Source organism: Lytechinus pictus, chromosome 2 (genome assembly GCF_037042905.1).
Source record: "Lytechinus pictus isolate F3 Inbred chromosome 2, Lp3.0, whole genome shotgun sequence".
NCBI classification, from domain to species: domain Eukaryota; kingdom Metazoa; phylum Echinodermata; class Echinoidea; order Temnopleuroida; family Toxopneustidae; genus Lytechinus; species Lytechinus pictus.
In genome coordinates, this window is record NC_087246.1 from 53,795,015 (window position 1) to 53,819,263 (window position 24,249).

The 24,249-nt window shown below is 36.0% G+C and overlaps 1 protein-coding gene across 3 annotated transcripts in view; it reads right to left on the bottom strand.

Annotated features, from left to right (window-relative positions):
* Positions 1-1,853: 1,853 nt before the first annotated feature.
* LOC129253968 (ran-binding protein 9-like) overlaps positions 1,854-24,249 on the bottom strand; it is a 29,374-nt gene continuing 6,978 nt past the window's right edge. Inside the window, exons 4-11 of one of the 3 annotated variants that reach the window (XR_010292655.1) lie at positions 18,597-18,698; positions 17,602-17,684; positions 15,215-15,327; positions 12,398-13,141; positions 10,598-10,749; positions 10,217-10,328; positions 7,945-8,503; positions 1,854-2,408 (exon numbers count right to left, since the gene is read on the bottom strand). Coding sequence is in view for 2 of the 3 variants with exons in the window: in XM_054892412.2 (XP_054748387.2) it covers positions 8,373-8,503; positions 10,217-10,328; positions 10,598-10,749; positions 12,398-13,141; positions 15,215-15,327; positions 17,602-17,687; positions 18,597-18,698 (1,440 nt within the window). In the remaining variant the exon portion in view is untranslated. Of the gene's footprint in view, positions 2,409-3,626; positions 8,504-10,216; positions 10,329-10,597; positions 10,750-12,397; positions 13,142-15,214; positions 15,328-17,601; positions 17,688-18,596; positions 18,699-24,249 lie in introns of those variants that run through there. The other 2 variants (XM_054892413.2, XM_054892412.2) reach the window with 2 other exon arrangements.

Here is a 24,249-nt window from a genome sequence, read left to right on the forward strand (position 1 = left end):
TGCTGTAGGGTATAATTTCAGTGTACAAGGGGGGGGGGGCTCATCCCAAAAATCTTGTGCCTATATCACACAGCCTATCCCCATATAAATTTAAGTGTAATACACAACCTCACGTTGAGTCAAGGAAATTTCACAAATAGCTGATCTTTGAACTTGGTACCTCTAAAATTCACTTTAACTAGCATTTGAGTGAAAAATCTTAAATTTGTAAACATTTGATGAGAATGATAGAAAGTCACTCCCATTTACATCTCCAAAACTGAAAATTTGGGGTATTCCATGTGGAAGGGCAATGAAGTTGGGTGTAAGGTTGTTAACCAATGATTAAAGGGATGAAAATATTTAAATCTTAATATATAGAGTAGCATTCACTGAGCAAAATGCCGAAAATTTCATCAAAATCGGATAACAAATAATAAAGCTATTGAAGTTTAAAGCTTAGCAATATTTTGTGAAAACAGTCGTCATGAATATTCATTAGGTGGGCTGATGATGTCACATCCCCACTTCCCGTTTTCTTATGTTATTGCATAAAATCATAGTTTTTTCATTATTTCATACTTGTGTGAAAAATATGTCTCCTAATAATGAAATAAGTTGCAGCAATAAATATCTAATGCACTAAATCAGTTGTCAATCCAATTTTTCTAGTTCTTGGAGGAAAAAATTTGAATAAACCTAATTTCATTTAATAAAATACAAAAGAATAAGTGGGGACGTGACATCATCAGCCCACCTAATGAATATGAGGACTGTTTTCACAAAATATTGCTAAACTTTAAAATTCAATAACTTTGTTATTTGATTTTGATGAAATTTTCGGCATTTTGCTCAGTGAATTCTACTCTATTTATTGAGCTATAAATACTTTCAGCCCAGACCATCCCTTTAATCATTGCTATGAGAATACCAACATCTTTGTATCTCTACATGTACCACTGGTTTCTCTTTTATCTTGACACTTTCCTTAAAAGGGAAAGTTCACCCTGAAGAAAAGTTTGTTGTAAAAATAGCAGAAAAAATAATAAAAAAATATTGGTGAAGGTTTGAGGAAAATCCATTAAAGATTAAGTTATTAGAACTTTTAATTTTGGATTTGTTACGAGCAGCTGCTCCATATATTGTGTAATATAAAATGCATAAATTTCAAGGTTTTAATGGTTTGTGATGGAATGATTTGTCTGTTGATATAATGAAGGTACAGTTATAACCATTTTCAATTTTCTGAGAAAAGGACTTTTCATTGATTTTTTTACCATCTGATCAAACATACGAAAGCTGCTCGCATACGACATCACAAATCAAATAATTAAAATTCTAAGAACTTTTTTACTCTTCAATGGATTTTCTCAAACCTTTGGTAACATTTTCAATTATTTTTGTCTATTTTTACAATCAACTTTTTGTCAGGGTGAACTTTCCCTTTAATCACTAACCTATCCTCTTTCTATCTTTCCTTCTTCAGTATCTCTCTTTATTCATGTACCCACTATTCCTTTCTCTTTTTCTACTTTTCTTGCCTTCCTACTTGCCCGCTTCTTATCTTTCATTTCTCTTTTGTTTCTTTTAACCATCTCCCCATCAATACCTAAAAAGCAACATAATTTAGCTTTCAATATACATCACTGTCCTATCATTTGGAAAGAGCAGAAACAAACACCTTTTTGAAACTCAGAAGTAAACATTGAAAACCTGTGAAAGAATAGGTGCCCTTTTCCACAATATCCGTAAGCTTTCATGAAACTGGACCCTGATGAATCACAATGTCATGAAATCATAAATTGAAAACTTATACACATTGGCATATAACACAAGCTCAACAAAAGTATGACGCATGACACATTATATTCAAGTCATAAACATTTGTCACTTTTATTATTTTTTTTTTCATCTTTACTCCAATTTCAATTTTTCGTAAGTTTTTTTCTCCCCTTGAACAACTCCTGTACATGAACATGCACGTAAATTAAAAAGTAATAAAATAAGAGAACCACACATTTCAATGTCAAATTTCATGAGAACGAGGTACTGACGAACCAAATTCATGTAACACTAAGCTCATAAACAGCAATATATATATATTAAATTATAGAAAATCTGCAAATTACTGAAGGAGAAATAGTTCTAGCCATGTACAATCTAACTTGTTATGATTCAGTCTCAACGAGGTATGTTTTTTCTGTTTTATGTGAGCAATGTCCCTGTCAAATGATGGCGCATCAAACTACAGATACATATCCATTACTAGTTTGGATAGGACTCCTCAGGTTCTGTAGTCTACTGTGGTCGTATGATGGTCCATGTTTACAGCATTTAGTCTCAAACATAGTTGGTGTTACTGCCCAAATCTGCAACATTGGAAAAGCTTTAACCCTAAATAGACTGGGCTATTTCGATGCCTAAGAAGACTGATTCAGCCCCCCTTATGATCTCGGCCGTCGATCGCGACGAAAATTGGCATGCGCGTTACACATGGCATAATCTACAAAACTACAAGATCAAATTCTGCGAAAAATCTTATTGCAAATTAATTATGCTAATTTATGCATAAAATCAAGTTTGCTCTAATTAACTAAATAATGCCTCTAAAATGCTAATTCTTGGCACACGGACACTTCATATGAATGTGATCAAATGTACTTTTAAAAAATTTCAAAATCGTATTTTTTTTCTTATGTATTTTATTGTTTTCTTATGTATTTCTTTGTTTTTCGACTTTCTCTTTTTTATTGTTTTTTCAATGGAAATTGTCACAGACTTTATTTTGACCAGAAATAAGATGGAATGAATCGATTTCAATCTGTAAAAGGAAAAATAATAATACAATTATGAATTATGGCTAAAAACGCTATTTGCATTGGATTTGTACACAAATTCACGTTTTTTTAGCAAATTTGAGTCTGTATGCACTCACGAAATGTTGCGTAATTTCAGAACCGTGTGCCTGGGGGTCGCAATTTAGGTCTCAAAAGTTGCGCGACTTCAAAGTAAAAAGTCAGTGAGCGACGCGGTCAAAAAATTTCATGCGGCAGATTTATCACGAAAAATGTCGAGGGGGGCTGAATCAGCCCCCCCAGTCTTCTTAGGGTTAACGTTGCAATGAAAGAGAATTTTCCGGGCTCCCTTTTTTTTTTCGTTTCCAGGGCTCTCTTTAGCATATCATGGGCAATAAATTGTCCCTAGCCCCCATGTAATTTAATCCCTGAGGAAGGGAATATTACCTTTCCAAAGTATCTGACCACCAAAATGATTTGCAATTATCTGTAAAAGTTAAGTGTCAACCAAAAAAGATAATCCATCAATTAGGGGATAATCACAAAAATGAAGATGAAAAATTGTCATTTTATTTCAGTAAAATTGAATTAAACATCCCGCTAACAATAATCATATCATTCGCAAGAATCATGTAGATAGTACATAATGAAATAAAATGAAACATAATAATAACAATCATGCAATACGATATTTGAAGGGAAAGTGGACAGGGAAAAAATAAGGACAAGTTATGAGCTAAGTGTTACATAAAATATATCTCTCTCCAAATGAATCAAATGATTCTATACTTTGTCGACTCATACTCTCTGCTTTATCTACACACAAAAATCAAGTCATATAATAAATACAACTATTTTCATTTCACTATATTTTCATCATGGGTGCATACAGAAAAATAAGAAAACTCATTTGGTTTGCTATAAAACCCTGACTTAGAGAAACTAAGAAATCAGATTTCAAGTGATAGTGAATAGTAATAATAATTATAATAATATAACAATACATATTTTTTTATAATAGTTTTCACTTCAATGTAGCATCACAAGTGGTTGCATGAATTTTTTTTTCATAATTTCATCACTTTCAAACATGAATCTATACAAGAAATTGAGAAAAATACTGCTCTATAACACATGATAATGTGGCCATCCCCACATACACACACTTCTTCAATGTACAGAACCTTGCAAACACATTACACTCCAGATTTCAACAATATGCCGAGTATTCTGTGCATTCTAAAAGACGGGACAGATGAAAGAAGGCAATCTGAGAAGAGAGCACATGAAGTTCTAGTAAAAGGTTTATCTCCATTTTGCGTAATAGTTGGATTTCATGTGAAGAGATGTCATGGTCTGGTGGATTACGTCTTGAACTCTGGACAGGGTTCCCACAGAAATTTGAAAACAGAATTCCATGACTTTTCCATGACTACATTGCTGCTTTCCATGACTTCCTTTCTGGCACGGTTTCCAAAATCAGACACGTTATGATGGCCTCCACCTCCCCTCACGGCCATCCGTTCCACCCACTATCTTACTCATGACATGTACATCTATTATCATTAGTATATGGGTTGTTTCTGACCAGGGCTCCGTAACACAAAGATTGGCGATCAATCGCTAAATGAACTGACCAATCAAGATCAAGTTTACACACGCATTTGGCGCAAAATACTGACCAGGAACCAATCAGAAATGTTCTTTCATAATTGCTATTTATCGCTAAGCTTTGTGTTACGGGGCCCAGGGTACCATTTTCGTTTCACCAACACCCAAAATTCAAAAGTATCTTGAACACAATTCCATGACACGATTCAAAATTCTGACTTTTCCCTAACTTTCCATGACCACAAATTTTTCCAGGATGACTGTGGGAACCCTGCTGGATCACAGGGGTCTTGGTTCAAGTCTGTGGTGGAAATCTCCTTTGGAAAAACATAAATCTCCATGTAACAACCCTCCTAAAAATGTTTTTAATGGGTGCATTATAAATACAAACTCCTGAAATGCTGCAAGCACCAACAACTGATCATCATAGGGATCATTGTTGCTCTAAAACTTTTTGAGTACCACTAAACTTGAGCATGACTCATTATGTGAGCAGTCACAATGCAATTGCACTTCATGCTTGTCTGTCAGGGTCAATGAAACTTGCTACTATGAATCAGCACGTACATAACTGGTTTTCTACTACAGTTGACAATGATGCACCTTTGCAAATCATGCTGCAAGTTGCCGTGTTACCATTTTACAGTTCTATCCAGCAATTTAAGGAACATGATAGAAGCAGTCATACATGGAATATCATCTCGCTCATAAACAGTTAGCATATGCCACCTTTACAAGCAATGACGCATGGTACAAATTGGGCTCACAATGTAGTGAGTCTAGGTAGCAGCTATCCAACGTTTCTAGCTGCTTCCAAGTGTGCAAGAAAAATTGCAATAAGAATGGACTCAAGCATGGAAAATTGTGCTTGCTTGTGGGTCGTTTAAAAATCAAAACAAGCAACCAGCACAGGCCCATGCACACATAAGCCCAAATCCACAAAGGAGGTTCCAATTGTACCATGGTACAGAATAAATGCACGCCCTCCATAAAAGGCGCATTATAATTCATGCTTGAAAGTGTGATCATTCAAGAAATCTGAATCACCCATGGTTTTGTACGATGATATAATGGAAACCACCTTTGTGAAATCAGGGCCCCGTCTTACAAAGAGGTACAATTAATCCGATCAACCTCAAGTATATGGAAATCCATCAATGTCATAATTTTTTCTTCAGGAAATTCGCTCGATGTCCTTTGAAAACAGAAGCATACTGAATTGTCCAGAAAAACAGTGAATGTATGAATATACATCATTTCTAGAAAATATTTTGAACAAACATGTATTTTAGATGTTGACATTGCTGGCTTTCCATAGTTGCGATTGATCAGATCAATCGCAACTCTTCGTAAGACGGGGCCCAGGCCATGGTGAACATGTTTAATCACAGTTTTTTATGTAGGGCCTCTAAAGTCTGTGTTCTAGAAATACAAAGCAACACACAAACTAACGTAAGGATGTGACATTAGCATGGGTGTTGGTTATTTCGCACTATGAACATCATTTCTCTCCAGATACTTCTGATTATTCTATTCAATTTGTACTTACAGATGGGTGTTTCAGAAAATCAATCATGATGCAATATTGTTGAGACATTGAATTAAGAAACAAGAAATAAATATGGTTCCTGTACAGCATAATTTCAATTTTCCTGATATAAATAAAATAAATTCCCTGATTGCAATGGAATATCCAATAAAGATATAATATAAAAGAGAGAAAAAAAAATGAACCCCTGACTCTAGACATAATCCTACGCAAATAATGCCTACATAAAATATGACTAAAAAAATAAATGATACAAAAAAAATAACAAGGAGTTTTAGTAAAACTGAACATCACATGTCTAGAGGATAAGTATTAAGTCAAATTTCGTGATTTTAGTCATGATCATTTTATAGGTAAATTGTACACAGGCTTTCAATCAACTGAACTTGGTATGATGGCTAATTTGGTTCCAGTCATTAATTAATTTTATGGCATGGCTAATACAATAAAGAGTCCTTTAATCTAGGGGAAATGTCCTGAAACGGGGCTTATGAAAAGATTACTGAGACAACACAATCAAACACAGAGAATAATAGCAATACAAATGTCATGATGGGCAGGAGAGTAAAAAAGCACAGTATTTGAGTAATAGTTTTCACATGACGATACATGTACATTGTATCACTTTACACAGCAACCTTCCCCAGTATTCTCCTCACAAAGTCTGTCAACCTAGTCTTTTTACCAGACTCACCGGTTTCTCATCGATTGTTTTCGTCTCTCATGATAGAATATATGCAATGACTAATTAGACAATTTCCACTTTATTTCTATGGAAATTTGTTGACTGTCAAATTTGGTAACATGTGAAGTTGAAACATCTGTCTTAGTGTGTGCTCTGTTTGGACATATTCTTGTAAATCCAGAGACAACTGCAAGGTAGATGGCCTACACGTATCCACAAGGCAATTGTACAGAACCGTGTTCTCCATCAGTCATGAGAGAGCACATTCAATGCACAATAGCCGGACACAGTAAATCCCTACCAATTACGCTTTCTAGACAAGATACAGTTGAGATAAGCGCCCTGTACTCTCCAGGTCAGAATCAATCCATAAGGTCAAGACCAGGGACGGTTTCATGAAGTGCTTTGCAAGTGATTTTCATCGATAAATTTGCTCTCGGCCAATCGGTTTCAGTAATTCTTAATAACTGTGAACAACTGCTCCTTAGGGACCTGATTCATGAAACTTGTTCTTACTAACAGGTATAAAAGATTCAGTTATCCATTAATTCTACTGGCAAAGAGCAAATTTGTCACATAATTTCGGTATTTGTCTCATGAAACAAGACCCTTGTCTGGTCACATCTTGGTAGGTTAAATCATGTTTCTCTTAACTGACTGGATGAGATGAGTAGTTGATCAAGCAGCACCAGGATTGGTCAGGTGGATGTCCCTTATAGCATGGTATCTCTTTCTTTCCATGAGATGAAGTGATCATATCTCAAGCAAGAGACGAGATGGTGGCTGAAGAACAGAGCGCATCCTATCCATTGAAGATGATCCTCCTTTCTTAAGAAGAGCCATGCATTGATCTCAAGGTCCGGATGAAAATGCATGATGACTACATCAGCGGGTAATGTCACGTTCAGTAATACAGAGAGATACACGTTTGGATGCGTTCATCTCGGCTCCCAGTGAATCGTCTATGTCAGAGTACTTCATGAACAGAGGCAGCATAATCGTGTCATTGAATGATCTTACATATTAAGTCAATCTGCACAGAGTTTTTGAATGAGGCAGCACTCGCGATGGAAACAGGCAGGACTGTTGGTGGAATCACAAGGGACGGGGGTTGGACATAGGAAAGGAGGAGGGTTGTAAAGGGACAAAAGAGGTTCCGTTTAAACATACAATACAGGGCGTGAATCGGGATTACATACACTGGAATGAATGTTAAATAACAATTTGTTGCTTGGGCCAAGACATAATATGAGGAAAAAAAACTGCTATGAACAATGAAAGAAATTACTTAAATACAACGTTCATACAATGGAAGGTAAATATACTTAAGGGGATTGAATAAAAACGCCAAATTTGATTAAGTTGCCGTGGGGTCTCTTCCCAAAACTTTCACACTAAATTAATCAGATAGCTTGCATATATATGGAAGAAAGTCTCAGACATTTTACAATCATGATTCCAAACAAATTGCAGAGTCCAGCTCTTGAGATATCAATGAATATATGATCAGAATTTATTGATAAATAATCATTTTAACTGGGACTATTGCATACAAGAGAGGAACATTCTCTGAGAAAGAGGGGGGGTGGGCGTGCAAGACCTCGGTCTCCACGTGTATGTGTGGAGACTCTGATGATCATACACATAGGAAAGAGCAGCATGCTTCCAATATATAGAAGGGCATGGATACACGGGAGAGGATTGGAGGGGGGGAGAGAAGGGAGGGGTAGGGGAGGGGGATGGAAGGCCAGCGTTAGTTTAGATAGTGGTCTACTCCTGAGAAAGCACATGACCCTGCTCCGTACTTGGACATGAGTTTCATGGTCTCGGTCACATGACATAGGGCAAGCTCCAGAGGCGGGTGCTTGGGCATGTTCTGTGATTCTGTCAACAACAAAAAAAGAAGAAAAAAAAGAAGACATATTACCTTAGTGAACAGAGAAGACCTAAGTACAGTCTCATTAATTTAGCATAATTGTTTGGTAATTGTTCTTAATTTCTCCCGATTTATTTCCCTTACTTTCCTTAAGTTACTCTCACATCAGACAGTTATTTTTGTTGCTCTTTTCTCATTTTCAATTGTCAATACTGAATCTACTTAAAGCCATCACAACAAATTTCCTTTTAATTCTTCTTTAAACCCATATTACATCACAATGATTTTATATTTAGGAGTTAATTATTTTTCCAACACATGTACTTTTTCAAAGCTTTCCAAAACTAAGATCACTTCCTCATTATTATCATGATTATACCGTAATTGTTTTTGTAATTTCTTGATTCTTTTGTAACATTGCTTTTTTGTTGATTTTATGTGTATTTTTATGCTTTTTTGTAAAACATTTGCCAATTCAGCTGTAACAAGCTGCGATCATATGTTTCAATAAATCTTGAATCTTGAAAAGTATATTTCAGCAAAGAAGCAACTAACATTAAAATGAGAAAGACCCATGTACAATATCATGGGCATGTTAACTTAAAATAAGAGCCACTTTGAAACTCATTGAGGATTCAGGAAGCACCTCAACTTTAAAATGTATCTCCTGAAACTTACCCATCCCTTTCCGATAATTTACATTATCCTTGAGTGCAAAGATGTAGTAAATGCATCTGATTCTGATTGTGTGGAAATATTCTTATTATTGTACTTCATCCCCAATATTTATTCATTTCAACTCACTCAGTCAAATCTTGAAATTCCATATCAATAACAACCAGTTCTTAATAAACAGGATGTTATGAGAGTATTCTTGTTTCAACATAATCATCCTTTTACAATGAACATTCTAAAAGGGTTCATTATCTACAAGGAACATCAATTCAAGTTCTGTTCCATTTACGATGCAGTCTGCAGCAGAAGACATACAAAGTAAACTTCTAATATGGATGTCTATTATAATTATTCATTGGTATACATCCATATTGCAGTCTACTTTCTTGGGAAATTGTGAACTTTCCCTTTTTAACTCAACATGTTTTTACTTAAATAGGAGTCATGAATGATTTGACAAGAATTTTTTCTGCTACAGCAGAGCAGAAATAGAGTATGGTGAAATCCTTAGGCACATCAAAATCATCTTTTTTGTTTGCAAAAGTAATGGCTTATAAGCCTTCAAAATTAACCCTAAATAGACTGGGCTATTTCGACGCCTAAGAAGACTAGGGGGGCTGATTCAGCCCCCCCTTATGATCTCAGCTGTTGATCGCGCGATCGCGACGAAAATTGGCATGCGCGTTGTCCATGGCATAATCTACAAAACTAGAACATCAAATTCTGGGGAAAATCTCATTGCTCATTAATCCTGCTAATTTATGCGTAAAATCAAGTTTGCTCTCATTAACAAAATAATGCCCCTAAAATGCTAATTTTTGTTTCACAGACTCTTTATAGGAATCTGATAAAGCGAAAAATGTCGAGGGGGGCTGAATCAGCCCCCCCCCCCCCCCCCTCAGTCTTATTAGGTTAACAAACCCATAAAGTCAACTTAAGAATATAATTCAATGAAATCATCACATGTAAGTGATTTTAAGTCCTTAAAATTGATTTCAGCTCTTTATAAAAACTTTTCACTTTACTGCAATGATATACTGACTTACCTAATATGGCACTATTTAATGCGGCACAGACTGGTTCTCGTAATAATGGATCTAGCTGGTACCCTTTTTCACTATTCCATGGGTCTGCATAGGCTAACAAACTAAATGCCTCCTGAAACAAAAAAGAAATAAATGTCACATTTTAGAGAAATCAAACATGTAACTTGGAAAAGGAATGAATATATTTGAAGATAACATTACAATATGAATCAGAGGTGTTTGCATATTTTGTAACTAATCAGTTCTGAGAACTTAGTATCATAGATTTGAGCACCAAAAAGTCCTCACATCATATCATCCTTGATAGAATCGTGGTGAAGAACATTGGAAGGTCAATAATCAAAAAGTTATCCACCTTTCACATGGATAATCTGTTCTTACCCGTAAAGCATTGGCATTGGTTTCGTTCTTGCCGTTCTCCCTGGTGATTTTGTCGTAGAAGCACTGAAGTTCCCGACCAAATTTGAGCATATGTTCAATTGCTGAATGGCTCCCTCCACAGAGCTGACGGACGGGTGGTAACGATGTACCTTCTGCACAAGATGATGATAGAAATAAATTACAATACATTTCAGGTATCGGTGGAATTTTACATTTATTGTTATCCCTTGGAAATTGACTTCAAGCCTATAGAAAGGCATTGATCCATCCACCATTTCTCTTAAGTTGCTTGCTCTTACAAGCACTGGCTAACTTCTGTAGACTCTGGTCTGAACTCCAAATAAACAATAAAATAGTGCCTATTCAACTGTATAGACCATATTTAATACATGTGCGCTCTTATTACACTATACATTCTAGACATATATGATGACGCTTCTTTGGGATTTTTTCATTTGCTGTCGGCATCAGATTTTGTGAGAAATTATGACTGCTCAACTATTACTTCAGAACAACTGACACATATGAAGCTTATATGTTTTTCACATTGCACATATTTCCCAGGGTTAAGCTTGGCCCATTTCGGTTTCACACTACATTTTAGCAATGTGGGCTAGCACGTTAAATAGTATGGTACTATCTGGCCCTGCAAAAAAAGCAGGGTTAGCCGGCTTATTGCGGTGCAAGCACCACAAAAGCGGTCTAAGATATGCAGTGTTAAACGAAATCGGGCTAAGGAAAAGTGGGGCTAAGCATTAGCCAATCCACAGAAGTTGAAATTGCACGTTAATCACGCTCTGTGTGGCAAAATCATCAATATTCATGAGCTGTGTGCGATAGTCCGGGGTTAAGGCGTTAACTCCAGTTAAGCAAATAGTATGGGGTTAAGAAAGAGTGTGAAACAAAAAAGATAGTATGGGGTTAAGGAAATGCAGTGTGAAAAGCATAATAATGTCCTATGCATAGTACTTTCAAGAAGAATCCAACTCAGACGGAAAATTTCTAATCTTAAATGAAACAAGAAGTCAGAGATGCAAATAGGCGACAGTTTGGAGAAAAAAATGCCATAACTATCTTATTCCTTGTCCTTTTCATTTCAAGCTTTCATTCAATATTCTGTTTTCTTAATTTTGAAAACCAAATACATCACTTTATTACAAGAAGCAGATTCCCCTACCACATGCATATAAGCCAGTTCGTAGTTCCTTTCTGCGCATGATCAAAAGATTCTACGCATGATCAGAGGAAGGTCATTTGTACTAAAGTGACATGGTGGTTTAAAATCTAATGAGATAAGCACCAACTTTGATGTCTTGGTTATTCATATATTCTTTTAAATTGTGGTTTTCATTTACATCCACAAAAAACAACAATGCGTCCAAGAACGACTGGTATTTCACAGTTTGCCAAGTACAATGTGCAACATGCTATGATATGCATTTAAAGTAGGAATGCAACAAATACCTCCATAAAGTGTTCATTGGTGTGCTATTCTAGTCACCTGGTCTATTCAATTTCTTCATCCTGCTATGTAAGGCAAGCTTACGTAATATCTTGCTTTGAAATATGCCTATCATAATGAAAGAAATGAAAGGTCATTTGACCAAAATTGTCCCAGAAGTAACTACGAACTGGTCTATTGTCCTATGCTTACCATATGTCCAATGCACATTGCCCTATGCATATTATCTTGTATATTTCCCTGTACACATTCCTATGCCAATTGTCCTATGCCTATTGCCCACCATTCTATGCAAATTGTCTTATGCTCCCTGGCTGTACCCTTCAGACAATACTAACCTAGTTCATCTGTTTCCATATCTTCTGTGGGTGGGCACACACCATTGACTGATGATGATGATAATGCCTTGCCATTTGTCACAGCATGTCCATTACTACTATTTCCATTAGTGTGAACACCATTGGTTTCATGGCAGTCTACATCCATGTCTATATCTGACTCCGGGTTTATTATCCTTGAGGAACCGTTCATGACACTACCGTTCGTGGTGAGGTTGAGGGCGTTCATGGTTGAGGTCATTGCAGTGTTTGTGGTCAGTCCATCTTGCTGTTGCTGCTGATGTTGCTGTTGCTGATGTTGCTGTTGTAAGTTCTTAGGACTCTTTGGTGATATAGGTTTGGAAGTGTTGAGGAGACTACTCCCATGCCTGCCGCCGGTGCTACTACTACTACTACTACTTGTGCTACCTCCTGGTATTCCTGAATGATGCATTTGTAGAGGGTCCGTAGCTAACGGTGATGATATACTGAGATGAGGGGAGGATGAGGAAGGAGCGGCGCTATCACGATGAGGGCTCATGGCCGGACTTGCATGTCTACTACTCGACCGTGATGACCGCGAGCTACGTGGCTCGCTGCGGGGAGGCCGTATCTCGCTCTCTGTCCCACTCACAATCTCCACAAACTGGCGGCATTTGAGCATGAATTCCAGATTGGGGTTTTGTTGTAGTAAATTTGGATAGAGTCTCTGTGTTGTAGCTATTGCTTCACCCATGCAACCTGCTAATACTAATCTTTGAAGTTCTGTAAGATAAAAGAAGATCATAGTGTTACTCAATATATAATATATATATCCAGTTATCATAATTTCGATTTCAGCATATTCTGTAATGTGTAATTGCGGTACAGAACTAAAGAAGTTATGAAATGATGAAGTGATGAATGAATAGTTTTATTTATAATAAACATATTCTCATGAATGTGTCTACATCACATTGCACTAGAAAAATCAAAATAATTGCCGAGTGAGAAGAAATTACATTTCACTGATACATGTGCAGTACTGCACATAAGTGCTATCAAGTACATATTGCAGATGATCTTAAGTGTTTACGAGTTAAAGCATCTTGTTTATCTTGGCCTTGTGCAAAGCCTGAATAAAGTACCATACTAATTACATTTTTAAAGGGCATAAGAAATAAGATTATATTTTCTTGTTTTCATAAAATTAATTTAATAATTTTTTCAGTCATTTCGACTACCGGTACACATTCAATTTCACAAACTTCAATGTTCGTCCAACAAACCATGCATCATTAAAACTGCACCAGTGTATTTTTTGTGGGAAAACACAAACAATTGATCACCATGGTAACCTGATAATAAAACCTTACATCACACAATAATAAATGAAATGGAGGTAATCAGTTGGAATGAAGGATAAAAACTGAGAATGGTTATACCCCTGAGGAAACTACTGGCAAAGGAAAATATCGTCTGTTTTCATTAGACATCTTGTCAGACAAGGACACAACCACCAACATATGCATTCACTGGGAACTTATTCATGTAGTATGAAGAAACAGTTTGAAAGATGTCAAGTATCTATCTATCTATCTATCTATCTATCTGTCTGTCTGTCTGTCTGTCTGTCTGTCTGTCTGTGTCTGTTTGTCTGTCTATATATCCATCCACCCACCCATCAATCCATCCATCCGACCGTCTGTCTGTATATCCATCCATCCATCCACCCACCCACCCACCCATCCATCCACCATCCATCCACCCACCCACCCACCCATCCATCCATCCGTCCGTATGTCTGTCTATATATCCATCCACCCACCCACCCACCCACCCATCCATCCATCCATCTATCTGTCTATCTATATATCTATCCATCCACCTATCTATCTATCTATCTTAACATTGATTGTATAAAGATCCAATATCATTTCCTCTACATACGAAAACCATTAAATGTATGTGTGCAAAAATTTGAATGGTTTGTCTTTCAATGTCATACTAATATAACATCATACATGTCAATCAAAATAATGAATGACTCATCTTAGACATGCATGTAGATATCCACACAGGATTGAAATGATGACTGTATAGTTTAAGAGGACAATACAACAACAATATTTAGACAAAGGAAGGATTTTTTAAAAGTACAGTTTAACAGAGGGAAAAAATAAATTAGAGGATGCAGAAGAGGAAGAACAGGCACAGGGACATGTGATGCAGAGATGGGTGCAAGATATGAGAAAGAACTTAAGGAGGAGTAGTAAGAACAAATAATTACAGACATGGAAGTGTTCTTAAAGGCCAATTCCACTTAAACAAGTCAATTAGACAAGGATAATGTTAAATCTTTAAAAAAAATCAAATTGGATATTTTTAAATATTGCTTAATATTCAGAAAACAGTTCAACATAGGTGGTATGCAAATGAGTGAACTGATGTCACACACTCACATGTTTTTCTCCCCCCCTTATTTTTCCTTGTAACTGTAAAATATGGTTGACTCCATCGTTATAATCTGGATTCTGGAATTGCCACTATTGCATCTCAACAAGTCAATATTCAAATCTACACACACACAAAAAAAACAATTAGGTGTTTGACATTTCAGGCTCACTCATTTGTGTTGCAAATCCCTTTTTGTTTGATTAAGCTAAAGTCTGCATTGTCGTATCTTAATGGAATGTTTAGTATTATGATTATTGATATTTTTTTTAATTTCATATCGATTTCTTGTTGGGATGGATATAACCTTTAACTGTTCGCTATATATAAACACTGAACATGCAGTTTTACAAGACAACATCAACAGCAGGATTAGCAGGTGGCGAATAAGGAAACGAAACTCACTTTGCCTGTTTTTAATTGACATGACTTCTTCAGCTATTGTTTGCCTTGTGCTCCGAGCAAAGCTCTCGGCTGTTTGACTGTAACCATGGTGAACTAAATACGTCGACACAATTCTTTAAATGAGAGAGAAATAGAAAGAAAATATGCTCAACAGATCGTAACATATTTATCAAGCAAATATACATTTTAAGAATCTACATTGTCAAGCGCTTTAATATGAATTTCATTGAAAGTACTATATAAGATGTGAGTTATTATCATATCTTCACAAAAAAAGTCCTAGTAATATTTACTGTACTATGCAGGGCTCTCTGATATGAGAAAGACAAGTGGGGCAGATTACTCATTAGATACAGTACATAAATAATAAGCATCATTGAGACTACTTTCACTGTCCATTTCTTTCATTTGGTGCTGGCCAACTTTTACACCCCGGACAAATTTTTTTTTGGTATAATCCGATAATACTAAATAGGTTCATTATTGCGGATTGAAATAATCGCTAGAGGGTATTCATTTGTCTCGCAATCTACTATGGTCAACAAGGAAATTTGTGATCACTCTCGCAAAAAGTGTTCACTGGCTTTCTAGGAAATTCGTGATCACTCTCGCAAAAAGTGTTCACTAGCTTACAAGTTCACGAGCTTTCGAGTGCCGCTGCAACTCTTTATCAAGTGACGAAAATTATCTGATGACGTACTCTATTTATACTAATCTCCAGGACCGTACGCACGAACGCGAGAACAATAGGTGGGTATTGATCCGAGAACAATAGGTGGGTATTGATCCGTTGCGTCGGTATGCGGCGCGGCCGGTAATCCGTATATGCAATTAAGCCGGGGGTATATGCAAATAAGCCGGGGGTATATGCAAATAACGGTTTTCCGCTCGGACACCACCTTACACAAACAGCTTGTACATCCCAAAGACCCTATCCCTGATCACAGACGTGATGGCGTAGTATACAACATTCCTTGCCAGGGATGTGACGGGTCTTACATCGGAGAAACAGCCCGACCGATAGTTGAACGCATTTCTGAACACAAGCGCGATGTTCGGTTACAGCGAACCGACACATCCGCGGTGGCAGAACATGCTTGGGAGAAACAACACCACCCAGATTGGGAGGGTGTACATTGCATTGCCAAAGAGAGACATTGGTATACACGCAGGATTAAGGAGGCTATTAGTATACGTCTTTGTCCTAACAACTTCAACAGAGACAGCGGGATCGACATCCCCGACTTCTGGATGCGAACCATCAGACAGCACAATACCCCCTTGCCTGGCAGTGCACGCCGACCCGATCGTTCCCGGCCCCGAACGAGGGACCGCTCAGCTAGTCAGCCCCCGCCCACGGGAAACTAGCGAGCCCGCCAATTTTGTATAATTTGCATATCGCCGACCCACGGCGTATTTGCATATACCCCCGGCTTATTTGCATATACGGATTACCGGCCGCGCCGCATACCGACGCAACGGATCAATACCCACCTATTGTTCTCGCGTTCGTGCGTACGGTCCTGGAGATTAGTATAAATAGAGTACGTCATCAGATAATTTTCGTCACTTGATAAAGAGTTGCAGCGGCACTCGAAAGCTCGTGAACTTGTAAGCTAGTGAACACTTTTTGCGAGAGTGATCACGAATTTCCTAGAAAGCCAGTGAACACTTTTTGCGAGAGTGATCACGAATTTCCTTGTTGACCATAGTAGATTGCGAGACAAATGAATACCCTCTAGCGATTAATCCGATAATACTTGGAGCATCCATCCATTAATAAACTTCCTTCCTATCAAGAAACACAATTTACCAGCTTTCCCCAGAATGTAAAATCTTGATTGATATGCACATGGACGTACAAATACATTCATTTTTGATAAATATATGCACACAGCGCCAGTTCTAAAAGAACTTCACTGGTTGCCCGTGGTGGAGCGAATAAAATTCAAGATTTTGTTGCTTACATGGAAAATTGTTAATGGTTGTGCTCCTCATTATTTTAACGATCTTATCTCAGAATATGGACCCACTTGAAATCTGAGATCTTCAGGAACAGGGCTGTTGATAACTCGTGAAGTCAAATGCTCATTTGGTGAAAAAGCTTTTGCTCATAGTGCTCCAACTAAACACCCCCCCCTTCTGTGTAATAATTCAATTTGCGCCTCTAGAGAGAAGGCACACTCTAAATGCTATATATTATTACCATTATTAAGTGTTTGGTACTTCAAATCGAAAAATAGCATTAAAAATTGACATACTGAAGCTTTTCAATGTGCACTCATCTGAATGAAATCCCATGAATGAACAGAACACAAGAACAAAACAATATGTCAGTAAGTCCTTTTCAATGATATTTTTCTTTCCATAAAAGACGTTGTGCAAACCTGTGTAGCACTGATTGCCATTCTCCTTGGTCATCTGGTACTGGATAATTCTCTATTGTTGTTTTAGTCTTCATCCTCATTTCCTGCTTAGAAGAAATAGCATCATCATTAAAAATAACTTTATAATCTCATTCACCTGACAAAATTAAAGGTATAAGAATGTAGTTGCAGCAAAATTTTTTGGAAGTCTTTAAAATCAAGGTTTAATTCACCATAGATCTAAACCTTGTACATTAACATGAACTTATCATTGTGAAATCATGAAATCTAATAACTGAAAACTGACAACACTTATCATCACTAACACAGTGTATTACTATTGCTGAGAAAAATATCCAACATTTGATGGGAATCCGTGTTTATTTTGCTCATTTCTCAGCAGTAACGCATTTTCCTCCAGAGCCATTCAGCACATTAATACATCCAAACGCTTGGGTGGTGGTATTTTTACTGGATTCTATTCGAACTCTTTTTTTAGATTGTTACCTTAACTGGCTTTTCCTTTTTAAAGACAGTGGATTCACTGTCACTGATTTTGGGTTACCAAAGCAAGATGATAAATTGAGCATATATAATGAGTGAATCTTATTAAAATGAGACCTCAAATTAAGTGTAATTCCTATGGTAATTACGACTAAGGCATATATTTTTTTTAATATAAGTTAACTCTACATTTCTATTGACTTAATTAACAGAGCTTAATGAAGCGTATAATTTCTGATCATTTATCTATTCAACATTATAGATTGGGCATGTAAATTTAGATTTGTTCTTTGTTACTCAAGGACTGGTCAAAAATATATATAATTCATAAAGTTTGATGCAAATCTAAATTTCCATGATAGGATCAGCAAGATACATATTTTGATCAATAACACATTTATTTCTAAGATTTGCATAATTGAATACATCCTGAAACTATCCTATGAGGTTGCTAAATTTCATGGATACATTCAAGGCAGCGAGTATTTTTGATCATAATAATATTGATATACCTGCATGAGGTCTTCTATATTGAACACAAATGGGCTCTGACCAAAGTTTGTATCAACGATTTCACCAGGCGTCTGAAGGCCTACGGTTGGATACAAGTTGCTCTGTATTAAAAAAAAGAAGAAGAAAAGACGAAGTGAACTATAATGAATATATAAACAACAAAGGCGTGAGAAAGACTTGATGAACAATTAAACCAAACAACAAAAACAACAAAATGGAGAAAAAAGAGAGTAAGGGGCAAAATACACAGAATATGAAAATATATTTCTGGAATTCAAATATAGAATAAAATAAACAAGAAATAAGCATACATTGAGTACAGTAAGTAGGATGTTTCCACTCAAAAGAATGAAAGGTTGGAACAAGATGCCTCTAAATTATGTATTTTTTACTGTCAAGAAAAAAAAATGTGGCTGTTGGTTTGCATGACCCAGTTCTGCAGAAAGGTAAGCCAATAAAAAATGAAACTAAAATCAACATGAAGAATGAATCAACGAAGCAATCCATACATGGATAGAAACAGCCACAGATATGTTACAATTCCCGATTCACAACCTTGCGTTTGTAGTCAGTCGGCCATGCCTTTACCGTCACTCGTATTCCACGATAGAACTGCCAGCTGATTTACATCCGACACATATTCCTATTCAACATCCATAGACAAATAAGCTTGGCAATGATCGTACTGTAAAAAGTGACTAAAGTATCGCAACTTCGCAAGGATATATATATATACAGGACAAAACATAAAATGCTGTTCTACCCCCTTCTTTGCTTAGCTGTTGCCACAGAATGCCTATTGTGCCTAGTGAACTAACTCACACAGCCAGCTGTATGCATGAGTCACAAGAGGGGCAACACACAATGCCGTGCACTTCAATAATAAATTACAGCCTCCCTGAGCTAAACTATGTGACAACTTTTAAACACATATTATGCTGTTTGTTCTATTCATGAAAATTATTATCACCTACCAGTAACATAAATGATAGGGGATATCATTTAGTGCCTGAAACTCCAAACAAAAGCATACCCCAAAGGGAAAAAATGAATACTTTTTTATCCTGAGGTTATTATTCGTATTCCAATTCTGTAATATTACTGCTGTATAGAACCCATATCAATCCATTGGGGCAACCTGTTACTGTGGGGGGTAACATGATCCACATTCCCCCCTCCCCTATTGTGCTTCTTTATTAACTCTTTGTATTCTACATGTACATAGAATTGGTAAATAATTGAATATAATTGTTTGCCTGGCAATGAAGTAATTTTCAGACTGAGAATTCCCTTCACATTAAGGAAATTAGTGTTTGGCAAATGAAGGTACAGTTCACTACAGAAGCACTTTAGTCAATGGCTTATTAATATTCTTTGTTGCAAATGCTAGAATAAGTGTTCGAATTATAAATCATTTTCCATCAAATAATTTCATTGTTTGATTGCTTGCATGTTAATATGTCGAAATACTATCTTGAAAAGTGTAAAATCTAAATCTGATTGGATAACAATACATGTATTATCTTGGAACATTCACTATGACAATTCAAGATTATTTTTTCTTCTCTAAAGTAATCAGATAAATGATCTACTGAAGAATACCCATTACAATGTCACAAAGTTATTTATTGAAGAAAATATTGTTCTCTACTGTTCCTTTTTATGTATTTGTCCCCAAAAAAATCAACTCACACGTCATAGCACGAACCACAACAGAATAATAATAAAAAAAACAGTTGTCGTAAATTGGCCAATTGAGATAGTCATTTGATTCAAGTGGCCATGAAAAAGCATCATAAACACTTGAGTGCTCTATGAATCTTGCTTTGCCATTTAAACATTTAATATAATAACAAGTGGAATGCCTCTGGCCGTCTCACCTGCATCACGCGATTCAATATAGCAGCAGTGCTGATTTTGAAAACTACTATGACTCGCACAAGATGTTCAGTGATACTTGGTTACTCTTATTTCCACGTTTTATGAACTAGACCAATACACTTAAAGAGATATGATGGCAATTCAACAAATACATGTACCAGCAACGTGGCCAAAGTTCTTTGACCTTACATGACCTTTGACCTTGATCATGTGACCTGAAACTCGCACAGGATGTTCAGTGATACCTGATTACTCTTATGTCCAAGTTTTATGAACTAGACCAACACACTTTCAAATTTATGGCTGTAATTCAACAATTACCCCAATTTGGCCAAAGTTCATTGACCCTAAATGACCTTTGACCTTGATCATGTGACCTGAAACTTGCACAGGATGTTCAGTAATACTTGATTACTATTATGTCCAAGTTTCATGAATCAGATCCATAAACTTTCAAAGTTATGATGGTAATTCAACAGATACCCCCAATTTTGCCAAAGTTCATTGACCCTAAATGACCTTTGACCTTGGTCATGTGACGTGAAACTCATGCAGGATGTTCAGTGATACTTGATTAACCTTATGTATAAGTTTCATGAACTAGGTCCATATATTTTCTAAGTTATGATGACATTTCAAAAACTTAACCTTAGGTTAAGATTTTGATGTTGATTCCCCCAACATGGTCTAAGTTCATTGACCCTAAATGACCTTTGACCTTGGTCATGTGACATGAAACTCAGGCAGGATGTTCAGTAATACTTGATTAACCTTATGGCCAAGTTTCATGATCTAGGTCCATATACTTTCTAAGTTATGCTGTCATTTCAAAAACTTAACCTCAGGTTAAGATTTGGTGTTGACGCCGCCGCCGCCGCCGTCGCCGTCGGAAAAGTGGCGCCTATAGTCTCACTCTGCTATGCAGGTGAGACAAAAAATGAAATATCATTCAAAAGAGAAAGAAAAAAGTGAATCATTGATATGTGGGGGAAACTACCATAAAAAGATAGAAAAACAACTTTCAGTTTGCATAGCTATTTTCTACATCTGGTCCAGAAACATTTTCATAACAATCATTATTTAAAGGGAAACTCTGATATGAAAATCAACTTTGACATCAAGTTAGTTACAAAAGCAGAAAATGGAATATATCTATGATTTCTTTTGTTACAAGCTTCTCCCCATAATCCATGTTATTTTAAATGAGATAAATTGCACAAACTTTTAAATTGTTCATGAAGGATGAATTATAGAAGCCTTTAGGATATTGCAAGATATGTACTTAAAGCACTGTTAGCTTTCAAAAAAAAAAAAGAGAATGGCAGTATATTATATTAAGTACAAAATATTGTAAGAAAGAAGATCTAACAAATGGCCTTACAAAGGTAAAAGTACAATACAAATTCATAACCTTTATTATTTTTTTATAACTTTTTTTTTCAAAAGTTAAACGGACAAACCTATGACATGTGGAATTTGAAAATAAAAACTTTTTTTTTTGGTCCCAGTGAACCTACTTTTTTTCGGGAAGGGGGGGGGGGGATCACCTAATAACCTATTAACTTTATATAAAATTTTTACTGAGCTATGTCATACCATGTCTGTTGCTACTGGTACTGAATGTTTTGTGAATCATAAATGTAGGATACACCTCTAGCAAGTTGGATTATATTCATGATCACATCCTGCTCTTTGTATGAATAACCACACAACTTAAGAAAAATAATAAAAATGTAGCTATGATGAAAAAATTGGTTAAAACATTTTAATATTTGTTTTTATTTTATATCATGATTGTATCATCAATTACAATCACTCGATAAGGAGACCTTGCTATTAACGATTCTACATGTATGTTTAAAGGCCACCGCACACCTTACGACTGGTCTGCGACCCGATTTTGCAACAAATCGCATTTTGCTAATTTTCTGAAAATGTGAATGAAAAATCTCTTTTTAATTGAGGTTCAAATCAACTGTAAGAATACTAATATAACAATTTTTTTGATGATTGCAAGCCTTTAGTTTGGAGTAATGGTCAAATACTTTCAAATTGTAACTAATCATATGATTGTATGACATTGTTACAACTCGATATTAAATTTGCTTTTATTCTAATACGGATGACAGCATAGTCAGCATAGCATAGTCAGTTTTGAACATAAGTATTCATACAATGATTTAGAACATTACACAGTAAGATATTCCATTCTCAATAGTAGCATTAAATTCTACTACGTTTTAATTTGAAATCGGGTCGCAGACCAGTCGTAAGGTGTGCGATGGCCTTTAGTTTTCACGAGAGAGAAGTGACGGACAAGATGGAAAAGCAAATCAGACATGCTTTCCACCAATAATTACCTCTGGTAAAATGAGGTATATAAAAAAATGTAAGATATAAAGTGATGAGCAGTATCATATTGTGTTACAACATATTTTGCAACTATCCGAGTGAAGGTCCTTAGCATATATTCAATTCATTCACCTAGTTCCGTATAATACAATAGGGGGAGCATTACACTGCAAAACAAAATAGTTGTCAAGGTTCTGCTAATATAATTTAAAAAATACTTGTGTATTGTAAATTTTACGTGAATCTTGTATACCAGAGTCAAAACAAATTCCTTATGTTGACATGTCATCACCATTTTTTGTTTTGTTCTGATTACATACATTGTACATTGCATCTACATGTGTGTAAACCAGTGAAAAACGAATTTCCTTTATGGAAATAAAGTCATTCAATTCCATTCAATATAACCCCATTTGTACATGTACAGCACATAAAATCCGTTTAACTAGAGTACCTGACGTCATGACAAGCATTTTTCATTTTGTTGAAGAATGATGGTAGTTTGTACACGGTAAATACCACTGTATACCAAGGATTGTCTTTGTGGGCATGGCCATTTCTGAAAAATTAACCCTCATTTAATTTATAGACTCATTGCCCATGGGAGATTATCCAGGCTAGATATATATTGCAACAGAGTTGTGCTAAAGTAAATCAATGTATTCTCTATTACCAACTATGACGAAGATACTGAGGGATATGATATATTGTATTGGATTAAGCCTTGCTAGAATGATGGGGGTATCACATAGCTCACTGCTTGTCTAGCCATGGTAGGCAGACTCTCATACTCTTGCCTTAATCAAATCGTTTTCCTATGAATTGCATCAAATGAAGTGATTCTCATGAAAGTAACTTATATTTAGGATTGACAAAATATGTATAGTGAAGACAAATATGTGATATGTATGAGGTGGGATATCAGAACTGTTTATTTTTAAGCATTTTCCATCAAATGACAACAGAAGCATAATATTTTCATCATGAAATTTAGACTTATTTCGTAATTTTTGTTACCCAAATTTTTTCTTTTGAACATTGATTATATTTTTTGTTTTAAGGGCAAAGGATGTAATTGAGTAAAAAAAACACAATAATTTTCCACCATATAACCCTTACCTTACGTACAAAACATTTGTGGAATAAGAGCTGGAATGCAGACTAGTACGAGGCTTGTTGACAATATTTTTTGAGCTGTGTTCAAGTGAGGGAGTGATGTAGGGCTTAGCAGGTAATACATTCTAATACATCATGTCTGATCATGGGGGAATGGTTATGACTGTATTATAAGCCTCAGTCTACACCATGAGAAACTATGTATACATCATGCTAGCTGTTGTGGGTACAGGGTGTTTTGTTACATTTATGATAGATAGTGCTCTGGACAAACAACATAATTTGCAATTTTTTGTCAGCTCA